The 12,379-nt window shown below is 38.7% G+C and overlaps 1 protein-coding gene across 1 annotated transcript in view; it reads left to right on the top strand.

Annotated features, from left to right (window-relative positions):
- Positions 1-1,688: 1,688 nt before the first annotated feature.
- The window catches only part of LOC117248532 (uncharacterized), a 42,319-nt gene continuing 31,628 nt past the window's right edge, over positions 1,689-12,379 (top strand). The window contains 10 exon segments of the mRNA XM_078160906.1: positions 1,689-1,805; positions 4,169-4,378; positions 4,895-4,960; positions 6,652-6,718; positions 7,558-7,608; positions 7,762-7,791; positions 8,293-8,367; positions 10,356-10,469; positions 11,895-11,973; positions 12,117-12,342. Of these exon segments, the coding sequence (XP_078017032.1) occupies positions 4,291-4,378; positions 4,895-4,960; positions 6,652-6,718; positions 7,558-7,608; positions 7,762-7,791; positions 8,293-8,367; positions 10,356-10,469; positions 11,895-11,973; positions 12,117-12,342 (796 nt within the window). The 5' untranslated portion in view covers positions 1,689-1,805; positions 4,169-4,290.

The following is a 12,379-nucleotide window of genomic DNA, read 5'->3' as shown; positions in this document are numbered from 1 at the left end:
TAAAGAAAAACTGGGATATCATTGAGAGTGTCCCTTCTTTACAAGAGGTATTCCCTGAACCGCCGGGTATCAGTTTTAGAAGGGCCCCCACCATCAAGGATAAATTAGTAAGGAGTTATATTCCTGCTCACAAACCAGACACCTGGCTGTGTCGACCAAAGGTGGAGGACAATTGTTGAATAAAAGGCAACAGAATTAAATTTTGTTATTTTGTGTGTTTTCATTTCCTATTTAATCAACACCTGATAACCACCTAATACTTTATTTTCATTATACCATGAAGAACACAGGTAGGTTAGTGCATTTTAAAATCCAGTTTTAACTTAGGGTGACCAAGAGTTCTCTTTTGGCCGGACATGTCCACTTTTCACGTCCTGTCTGGGTCCGGTTATGAATCGTTTTTCATTGTTTTTCACGGGACCATTAAGCACATAAAGACTTGTCTATGCACTGACGGTGCTTTGTGCAGCTTACTACTATATGGTACTTTTTCCAAACTGCAAAATTACGAGTTACTTCAGTAGCTCACTTGGTAGGAGTTCCGCAACAAATACCCATTGCAATTTTTACTGGAGCGGCACGGGTTCGAGTCCTGCTGTGTTTCTTTTTTTTTTTTTTTCAGTCCGGTATATTTTATTTTATTTTATTTTATTTGTGTACCATTAATAAGTATATCATATAAAAGAATCAGGTGGAAACATGCAATAGACAAAATAATGTAGACCTATTTAATAAATGTTATAGGCTACATGAAATGCTGAGGCAATAAAAACAATCTTAGATTAATTATGTTAATATGTTGGTAGATGGTTTCAAATAACTACTCTTGCCCTCTACGTGTGCTGAGGTTAGCCTACTGTAAAGTTTACATAGGCTATGTATAAGCCTTTGAGCAGGTGCATCAGCTTTCTTGTGTTCAATTATTCAAAAATATCTCATTTAGGTACATTAGGCCTACTGTTAAACTATTCAATGGTAAATATGAGAGGTGTTTTTTTTTTTGTTATTTTGCATTTCACGTGTTAAGTTCTTTGTGGCAAATCAAACAGCTGGAAAATTGAAAATTCTGTGAGTAGCCTATTGATTGCACTTAAGTAAGCAATCTGCACCCTTGTGGCCTATTGCTATGTTATTATATTAAGACATTAACTTACACACAAACTGTCCACAAAGTTCAATAAACGAAACTCAATTTTTCCTCCTTAACTTTATTGCTGAAATTGATACACAAACAATGCAACAGTGCCATCAAGTGTTTAGAGACCGCAGTACATTAGAAATGTTAAAAACATAAATGAAATTTGACACTGTCTTGATCGTGACAGAATCAAAAGCAAACATTTTGGAGGTAGGTGCAAAGTCCTCCATAACATTTAATGTGAAAGTAAAAACAAAAATATTGCCGTTATTGCAGCTGTGGAAGATTGTTATGTAAAAAAATCATGTTTGAACGCCCATGCAAACAGAACAGATTTATGGAGACCAGAACTGATGTGAATTAGAAAGTTGACATTGTGCGTGTGCGTGTGTGTGTGTGTGTGTGTGTGTGTGTGTGGGGGGGGGGGGGGGGGGGGCGTACTTATCAACGACGACTTGCATTGGCGACGGAGTAAGTCAGCCAGTTCAGACGTTGATGTCACACGAGAGTCTCCTGCGGTAGGTAAACCGTGGCACTATCCACCCGCCATAAAGAATGAGACTGATCTGAGAGCAGCTGTCCGTCACCGCCCCTTCCTACCTGTTGGCACTTTAGTTTCACTTTGTGTGCTCGTCGTCGTGTCGCAGCTTCTTCTCTCCATCTGAAGGTTTGTAAGCTTTGACACTTTTCACTGTGTGACTCTTGAATGACTCTTTGTTAGTTCAGTTCGTGTAGAAACTTGTTAAAGTGGAGTTCAGTTTCCACCATGAGAGGAGGATCAGTGAGGACCGGACAGACACGTCCCTCTAGAACTTCTGAAGAGGAACAGAGTCTCTTCAGTCCGGACTTAATCACGCTTCACTTTGTCCTCACAGTTTGTCACCAAGTATTTAAACTATAAGAAAAGTTAGAGGTCCACGCACGCGCATGGGGACGTCTTCTCACTGGGTAAAGGGGGTGCCCTGGTTACATGCACGCGCGTGTTAGTGTTTGGATCAACAGATAAGGGCGCGCGCAGATCGCAGTCACATACTTCATATTCAGTGCGTCGGGGTCGTGAGCGCGCAAAACGCACTTCAGCTTCATTTGCTTCCTTTTACGCACCTGTGGCGCACTTGGGCGCGTGGTGGCATCCGAAAGATTATATTAGGTTCGTTCGAGATGAGCCAGTCCTGCGCAGATTCGATCACCGGCGATCGGCGCACAGTGCATGCCGGTTAGGTTTGTGTCCGACTTCATCCCGACTTGCTCTGACGTATTACAAAAGTGGACGGCGATAAAACCGCGAGAGCGAGGCGGCCGCAGTTTTTAGAGCCAGGCGCTGCAGTTGCTCTCCACCGACTGCACCGCCTGGCTCTCACCTGATCTAACAGCTCATTGGTTCAGATGTCGACTCAACAAGATGACGTTTTAGATAAACTACTCATTTTTGTTGTATTTTAGAGATTAAGATTGTATTTGTCTGATCTGAAGGTTTATTCTGTGAACAGAAAACATGTTGTGTGACTGATGGTGAAAACAAACTGATATATGGGTCTGATCACTTTTTTAATGAATTGACATCATTCTAGACAGGATGTTAGTGTGTCTGTGACTTCCTGCACGGACTGAAGGCTGCTGGAAACTGTCCGACTTCACCGCAGCTTTTTGTCACCTCCCCCCGCTGCGGCCGCCTGCTCTCGTCTACTTTTCAGGCGAGGCGCAGTTCATCTCGAACGAGCCTATCATTGAGGCTGAGACGATCATGGCCAATCACATTGAGTGTTTTCATCCCCTTTACACGCAGAGCTCCTCGCGTCATGACGCACGGACACTTTGGATCATTTTTGTTTATAGGAAACCTTGGGTGCGTTCCAATCAGGACAGACTACTGTCTCTGCTTTGATACTCGTTCCCATCGTTACCATGGACTTTTACACTGAGTGAGCTGGACAGTCGTTGATTTTTATCTTTGTGGATATGATATTTAGCCAAAATATTGATTCAGCAAATGATATAATCTTCTTTGATTTTACTGCCATTCTCCAGGCATAAAGTGACATCAGAGTCAATATTATCAATAACAAATCTAATCACGTCCTTCCACAGCGTTTTAGTATGGACACAGTGCCAAAACAGGTGAAGAAGTGTTTGTGGGAGTTCTGCACAGAATGATCAGTTTACACTGACGTCCTTTTTCAACTTGACAAGATAATGATCAGCTGGGTAATATCTGTGTATCATTTTAAAGGACACTTCCCTTATAGCTGTAAAGCTGTCATCTGTCTGCGGCTCAGTCGATGTGACGTATCGTCCGCTGTGCAGAGGATTGTGGGTCAGAATAAACAGAAAAGCGTGCTGGATTGTAAACTGTACAATATGACCAGATGTAACAGAACATCCTGGTATTTATGACATACTGTGTATTGGGACACACTAAATCTTTTTCTGGCGTACTAAACAGTATGGTAGTATGGGGACTGGAACACAGTTTGTTGTCTGCAGAGTTTCACATGTGAACACAAACATCCTGCACTGATCACATGACCACTCTTTTTAACTTCAACTCACTTTTCTGGACCCGTTGAACATCCGACAGTCTCCATGTTTCCTGTGTGTGATAGTGCTCGATTCAATCAGTCACCACAATCATCCTCTCAGTAACATCTGCAGTGAAATCCAGCGCAGAGCCACAAATCCACCGACAGTAGAATTTAATATGTGATCTAGTTTTTATCATGTTGGTGTTTCTGACTTTATTTTAAAGTTGAGATCAGTTTTAAAATAATAAATTTTCCTCTTTAATCTTCATGTTGAGACAGAAACGTGATCCTGATGATGATCCATCAACACATGAAAGTTTTTACTGGTCAATGACATTTAGAGAGAAACTGGTTTTATGTTTGTAAGTGACCGTCTGCATAAAGAAGGTGTTCAAAGCACATCAGCCATATTCAATCAGCCAAGAAATAATGATGGCTGTTATTATTTTGGGTGAACTGAGTGTGTCAGCTCAAAGTGACATGGTGCATTTTCCCTTTGTGCCACCAGAGGGCGACAAATCCACCAACAGCCTGACTGAGAGGAGACATTAGTGGTGGACATCACGTGACTCAGAGTCCATCAGTGATAATCAGGAGGTTGAGTCCAGAAGAAATGATGTAAAGTATTTAATGTGTGTATCTGTGTCTGTAGCTCTGCTTGTAGTTCCTGCTGTGTCCACCAGAGGGCGCCATTACACCAGACACCAGCAGCTGACAGGTAAAACTCACTCAGTGAACTTTTAAAGGTTTTTAAAACGTTTCATTTGGTTTATTCTTAAAACATTTTTGTCCTTCACCACATCTCAGAGGAGAATATTATACTTTTACTTATACATTAGATTCAGTATTCTTATATTTATGGTTTATCAGTAAAATAGATAAAATAATGGTGTGGACAATTACTCATAAACATTCATTTAAATAATGAAGTACATACATGTTTAAATATGTATGATAATGACAGATTGTACTTTTTTCTCAATTCAATATAAGTCGACATATCTGGCAAAAGAAAAAAAATACAAATAAATACAGTAAAACAATTTTAATATTTAAAATGAATATATCTTAAAGAATAAAACAACATAGTTATAATAAAACAACTACAATAGAGGGATTTAGTATTTAAAAACGAATACATTTGATTTACTTGAAAAGGGTTGAAGTGGTATATTAGATAATAGAGGAGAAAGAATTGTAAACTTTTTTAGTGTGTGTGTTTGTTTGTCTACAGCTCTGCTTGTAGTTCCTGCTGTGTCCACCAGAGGGCGCCATTACACCAGACACCAGCAGCTGACAGGTAAAACTCACTCGGTGAACTTTTAAAGGTTTTTAAAACGTTTTATTTTATTAATTATTAAGACATCTTGTCCTTCACCACATTTTAGAGGGGCTAGTTTAACTGCTACAATTAATTGAGTATCTTTTAGTTGGAGGACATTAGAAAAACATGAATGAAATAAAAGTGTGGAGAATAATTACATATAATTGTATTAAAATATATACAGTGTATAAATGTAAACTAATGATAGATCAAGTATATATATTTTCTTAATTCAACATCAGTAAATATTTCTGGCAAAAAGAAAAATTAAATACAAATATATACAGTACAAATATTTTAATATTTAAAATGGATATATTTTTAAGAATAACAGGACACAATTATGAAAATATATTTTCAATAAAGGGTTTAAGTATTTAAAAATGAATACATTAGATTAAATTGTAAAGGGTTTGACTGGTATATTAGATAAATACATTTAATTTAGAGTACAAAACTGTAAACATGTTTTAATGTGTGTATCTGTGTCTGCAGCTCTGCTTGTAGTTCCCACTGAAGTCCACCAGAGGGCGCCATTACACCAGACACCAGCAGCTGACAGGTAAAACTCACTCAGTGAACTTTTAAACATTTAATTTGGTTTATTCTTAAAACATTTTTGTCCTTCACCACATCTCAGAGGAGAATATTATACTTTTACTTATACATTAGATTCAGTATTCTTATATTTATGGTTTATCAGTAAAATAGATAAAATAATGGTGTGGACAATTACTCATAAACATTCATTTAAATAATGAAGTACATACATGTTTAAATATGTATGATAATGACAAATTGTACTTTTTTCTCAATTCAATATAAGTCAACATATCTGGCAAAAGGAAAAAACTAAATACGAATAAATACAGTAAAACAATTTTAATATTTAAAATGAATATATCTTAAAGAATAAAACAACATAGCAATAATAAAACAACTACAATGTAGGGATTTAGTATTTAAAAACGAATACATTTGATTTACTTGAAAAGGGTTGAATTGGTATATTAGATAAATACGTTTATTTAGAGGAGAAACAACTGTAAACTTTTTTTAGTGTGTATCTGTGTCTGCAGCTCTGCTTGTAGTTCCTACTGAAGTCCACCAGAGGGCGCCAATTACACCAGACACCAGCAGCTGACAGGTAAAACTCACTCAGTGAACTTTTAAAGGTTTTTAAAACGTTTTATTTTATTAATTAATAAGACATTTTGTCCTTCACCACATGTTAGAGGGGATAGTTTAACTGCTACAATAAATTGAATATCTTTTAGTTGGAGGATAATAGAAAACATAAATGAAATAAAAGTGTGGAGAATAATCAATAAACATATAATTGTATTTAAAATATATACAGTGTATAAATGTATACTAATGATAGATCAAGTATATATATTTTCTTAATTCAACATCAGTAAATATATCTGGCAAAAAGAAAAATTAAATACAAATAAATACAGTACAAATATTTTGATATTTAAAATGGATATATTTTTAAGAATAACATGACACAATAATGAAAATATATTTTCAATAAAGGGTTTAAGTATTTAAAAATGAATACATTAGATTAAATTGGAAAGGATTTGACAGGTATATTAAATAAATACATTTAATTTAGAGTACAAAACTGTAAACATGTTTTAATGTATCTGTGTCTGCAGCTCTGCTTGTAGTTCCTACTGCAGTCCACCAGAGGGCGCCATTACCCCAGACACCAGCAGCTGACAGGTAAAACTCACTCAGTGAACTTTTAAAGGTTTTTAAAACGTTTTATTTCATTAATTATTAAAACATTTTGTCCTTCACCACATCTCAGAGGAGAATATTATACTTTTACTTATACATTACATTCAGTATTCTTATATTTATTGATTATCAGCAAAATAAATAAAATAATAGTGTGGACAATTACTAATAAACATTCCTTTAAATATTGAAGTACATACATGTTTAAATATGTATGATATTGATGAATTGTACTTTTACCCTAATCCTTTTTATACAGTCTATGGTGATGATGTGCTGATCAATGATTGTATTGATGCTCTCAGTGTTTCCTCTACAAATGAAGGTAGAACGTCTCTGGGAGCTGGTTTGATTGATTTGATTTTGGATGATGTGACGAGCACATTGGAACATTTGAAATGTTGAAGAGCTTTTCAGAGTCAGTCAAACAGAAGTGAAAAGTGACGTCATCCCCAAAGAAAGGCAAAGACAAAGCAACATGAAGTGTGTTTCTCTGGTGTAGAAGAGGACACATTATGAACTCTAACAGAGGCTGAGAAAACCTTCTTCTTCCTTCACATCATTTCACTCACTGTTGTTCTCTCTCTCATGGAGTCTGTCCATAAATGTGCTGTCATGTCTGAATGAAGCTGTAAGAAACATCAACATAACAGTCTCCTCTGTCTCAATGAGCAAATATCACTTTAACAAATACATGACGGCAGCAGTGTCACATATTTACTGTCTGAAGAGGGCTTAAAAGACCCAGTCTGCCTCCAGTGTGAGTCCTGATGGAGCACATGGTCCCACTCAGATCAACAGAAAACTCTTTGTGTCCACAGACCTGGTCCAGACAGCAGAGAGCTGCAGAGTGATGAAGTCCATGAGAAGAAGTAAGTGGACCGTTGATTGATTCCAGTCTTTAATGTGTCACTGTTGGTTCATGTGTTCACCTCCTGTCTTTGATCGAGTTTATCTGACAACAAATACTTTAAGTCTAATGATGAACCTGTCTGTCTGTCTGTCTGTCTGTCTGTCTTCATCAGGAGGCTGCAGGTTATCACCAACATGAAAAGGTATCACACTCAACACTTGACATCACATTTGATCCTGTCTCACCTTCAACATGTTCATCAACTCTTTAACTGAATATCTTTTTGTTTTGGACAGTTTGAAGACGTTTTTTGGGGCATTTGTACATTAAACTGTTATTTGAGAATAACAATCATTTGCTGCAGCATAAAGACATGTATACATGTATGTGTATATCAGACATTAACTTCCTTGGTGCAGTGTGCACCTCTTTGATTAAATGTCATCAATTTAAATTCCAGCTGTACACGAACATATAAAGTGTTGAGTTCCCCTTATGTGACACATAAGTACATCTTGTTAAACCATAATCTTCAGCTGTCAGTACTCACACACATTTTCTTCAGTAAATTCAGTTCTAGTTAAACGTTGCTGTGTTGATCCTTTTCCTGTTGATAGCTGATAGTTTCTCCAGCAGCTGCTGAAGCTGAAGACTAAAAACTGAATTTCCCTCCCTGCTGGTCTTCCTCTCTGTGTGCTTTCAGCTGTGTGTCTCCTGAGACCGACCAGTCACATGAACATGGCATCGATGTTAAAGGACAAAAAGTCTCTGCTGCACAGTAAGCTGACATTAAATGTCAAATGAAGCTGACAGCTTCCCAGTATAACTGGTCTTCTACTGCTGATATTTAAGTTCTCTATAAAGAAAAGTGGGCAGTGGAGGCTGCTGATATTTTGTCCTGTTGGGTGAAAGGGACCATAGAGTAAAACTAAAACTACATGTCAGGTCATCAGTCACTTCCTGGATAAAACATGAAGAGATTCTATTATCTGATATGTGTCCAAACTACAGTCATCACAGTCTGTATGAATACAGGCAATCAGTGAGGGACAGAGGACATTACAGTCCACAGTGACAACAAGTTCAATTAAACTGAACAACATCAGGTCGATGTCATCAGAAAATAAAAGTGCATCCCTCTCAAATAAACAACTGAACATGTGTCAGAGAGCTACAGTTCAAGGGATGAAGGTTTTTATTTTAACAGAACTGAGATGTTTGTAAGAACTTGTCAGGTGTGTGAAGATGTAGAGTGAAAGATGCTTTTCAGATTGAGGTGGAAGATGTTCAGTGACTCTGCTGTCCTGACTTCAGCAGGGAGTTCATTCCACCACTGTGGGACAGGAACAGAGAAGAGTCTTGAAATGAGAGACCACAGGGTCCTCTGAGGGACAGGACAAACAAATGTCCAGAGGTAGAGGAGGAATGTAGGGTCTGACCATGGCTCCTTAGTATTAAGGAGCAGGTCCCTTCACTTCCCCATAGACCAGCACCAGAGTCCTGAGCTGAATTTAAGCTGAAGCTGGGAGTCAGTGTGGAGAACAAAGAAGAGAAGTGGTGTTGGAAAACTAAATTAGGGTTGACAACAGACAGGAAGTACCCTTCTGAATCTAACCCCAACTCTCTGGGGACTAGTTGAGGAGGTCTCCTCAGGTGTGCTGTGGCCTAAACCAAACCTCAGTTTGAAGTGATGTGGCAGGTCAACAGTGTAAAGTCTGAACACATCAGACTAACAACACACTGCTTAAACAATCACACACCAAATACAAACAAGTATCACATCAGCTGTGACTCTAGTTGTTTAGTTATTGTATCCCATTGTAATGTTGGTTAAATAAGCATTATAAACAAGACGTGTTTCAAACACATGCTTTAACCGCAGCACGTGGCCAAACCAACATGGCCGAGCCCTGTGCATGTAAGTCAGAAGTGGAATGAAAAGAAGAGGAGTTTGACAGCTGGAGATACTCTGTTTGGTGCATGGAACATAGATTTGTTTGGCTGCACTGTATTTTGCTGTAACTTGGTTTATCATAACATTTTTGTTCCTTTTTGTTGTTGTTGTATTTTGAATTGTTATGTCAGGCTGCCATTAACAATTAGGGGCCGGTGTATAGGAGCCAAATATGTTATTGGGAGGTTTTGTTTTAACTGTGTAATTCACTGTGTGGACATTGGGGGCACTGTACTGTCACCTGGTGAGTTCAGGTATTTAGGATGTGACCTCACTATGGTCATCAGGTGTTTGGCCTGGAAGGGCAAATGGTTTTTAACCGCAATGGCGCGGAACGCTACAGTTTTGTTTGTTTTGTACTGAATGATAAATGTGGATGTCTCAGATGGACTTTGCCATGCACACATGGAAAAAATATTACGGTGATGCAACCCAAGAAGCTTCATGGACTCTGATTTAGCATTTGAATAATGAAAGTAGCGTAGCGTGTCCAGCAACAGGCGCGTCAACCCAGGTCAAATACCCCAGTAGCTAGTAGTAGACTTAGTTCCTTTAACAACAGTCAAAAACCAAACCAACACCTGATGACCATAGTGAGGTCACATCCTAAATACCTGAACTCACCAGGTTACAGTACAGTGCCCCCAATGCCCACACAGTGAATTACACAGTTAAAGCAAAACCTCCCAATAACATATTTGGCTCCTATAACATGCTTTAACTGTAATAAAATAACTTCCAGTGCCAAATAAAACCAGTGAAATCAGAGACAGAAATCTTGTATGTTCAGTTAATTTCAGTGTTTCTATCAGTTTCCAGCAGCAGAGAGAAAAGTCCCCTGTACCCAGCTGTGTGTCCATGAAGAGTGATCAGTCAAAAGATGATTTGTTTAACTTTAAAGATGGACTCCCTTCTTCGGACCTGCTGTAAGTAAATAAAACTGTTGTGATCCTCAGTCATGAGATACAGAATCAGAGGGGTATTCCAGGTAGGAGGTTCAACCAGCTCTGAGTCTAATCCTGAACTCTGAGTTGACTTACCCTGAGCTGGGAAACTCTGAGTATCCGGTTCCAGAACAGCTGATTTGATTTAGTTCAGTCAACTCTGAGTAGGTACACCTTGAGTTAAGCGCATGCACAACCACAATAAAAAGCCATCATCAGTGGAGCCCCGATACCTCGAATCACCATGGCAACCAGAGAGAAAAAGCGTTCAACTTATTTTACACCTGTGGAATTGGAGGTGCTCATGAATGCCTACAGCAAATATGAGCATATAATTCATAAAAAAGTAACAGCGCTAAAGCTGCCAAGGAGAGAGAGGCAGCATGTGAAATTAAGCACGCAGAATCCTTTAAAAACTATCATACCCAAGACCCCCTCGCCACCCAGCAAAAATCTCACTCTGAACTGACATCAAAATTTGAGAGCTCTGCCATTAATTTACATTTAACCACACTTAATTAAAATCGTAGCTTACAGGTGAAAAAGTGGTGGAGTGGTTTTGAATAAAATCTGATTTTCATGTAGGTGCAATCTCACAGGGGAAAAACACACTTTAAAGCAGCTTAAAATGAAAAATAAAAACATCATTCAAACAGGTAAGGCATATTTTACTTGGCCATGACTGTACCTTTCTTTAGTTGTATTCATATTTGATTTATTAAACAAAGTATCTTAAATTCATTCAGTGGCTATGTCATTATGTACTGTAGGTCACCAATATCATATAAAAAGCTACCATTCACAAAAAAACGTAGCACGATGCACATTTGTTCTGATGAGAGCGCACGTCCGTGGTGTGTCAGATTTGATATGTGTGGCCAGTAAATGATTGAGCCTAATGAAGAACTGTACAGTTCAAACAGATATTCATTGAGGAAAGACAGCACATCTAAACGGGGTCTGAAGATCCTCTCCAGGCGTAAAGCATTGTGAATCAATTCTGCCTCGATATCGATGAGATTTCCTACATACGGACAACCCATATCTGTCTGCCAGCTTGCTTCAGGCTCGGCAGTAGGGAGGAGACAGGGTGAACTCAGGGGTTCTTAAAGAAAATCTGCCAGCGAGCAGGTTAGGTTCACAGACTCAGTTGCCATGGTGATTGAAAACCCAGAGTTTTGACTAAACCTGCTTTCTGGAATACCCCTCAGGTGTCCATCATTCATAGGGTTGGAATGTTTACATCTGGTTTTCATTCTGATCAATCATGACAGAACACAGTATCTTTGACTAACTGGTGTGTGTGTGTGTGTGCGTGTGTGTGTGTGTGTGAGAGAGAATCATATAATTTGTACAGTCTCCTGGTGCAAACATCATGTGAGCTCATTGTTGATGATTCCTCCACAGAGTGGACCAGGAGAGCTCAGAGGTTCCCAGTGGTCAGTCTGCCCAGCAGCATCAAACACACCTGGACTCCATATTTATGGTCTGTACATGTACAACAACTACTTTAACATCTATTCTGTTCACAATCATCTCCATGCTGCACTTTTTACACCAGTGGATTGTCAGTGTGTCCAACATGGATCTGATGTTTGATTGTGTCATTCATATAATATTCTGTTCCAGCTGCTGGAGGAGAACATCGTCACTTTTGTGAAGAACGAGCTGAAGAAGATTCAGAAGGTTCTGAGCTCAAATTACCCAGAATGCTCAGAGAGTGAGAGGGAGGATGAGGAGGTGTTGGGCAGGGAGGAAGAGCAGAGGAGGAGCAGCAGAGAGGCATTTCTGAAGATCACACTGAACTTCCTGAGGAGAATGAAGCAGGAGGAGCTGGCTGACTGTCTGCAGAGCAGTAAGAGGATTTCTATAAAGATTTAACATGATGGATA

This window comes from Epinephelus lanceolatus, chromosome 17 (genome assembly GCF_041903045.1).
Source record: "Epinephelus lanceolatus isolate andai-2023 chromosome 17, ASM4190304v1, whole genome shotgun sequence".
Classification (NCBI taxonomy): Eukaryota; Metazoa; Chordata; class Actinopteri; order Perciformes; family Serranidae; genus Epinephelus; species Epinephelus lanceolatus.
This window is presented reverse-complemented; position numbering and strand designations above follow the sequence as displayed.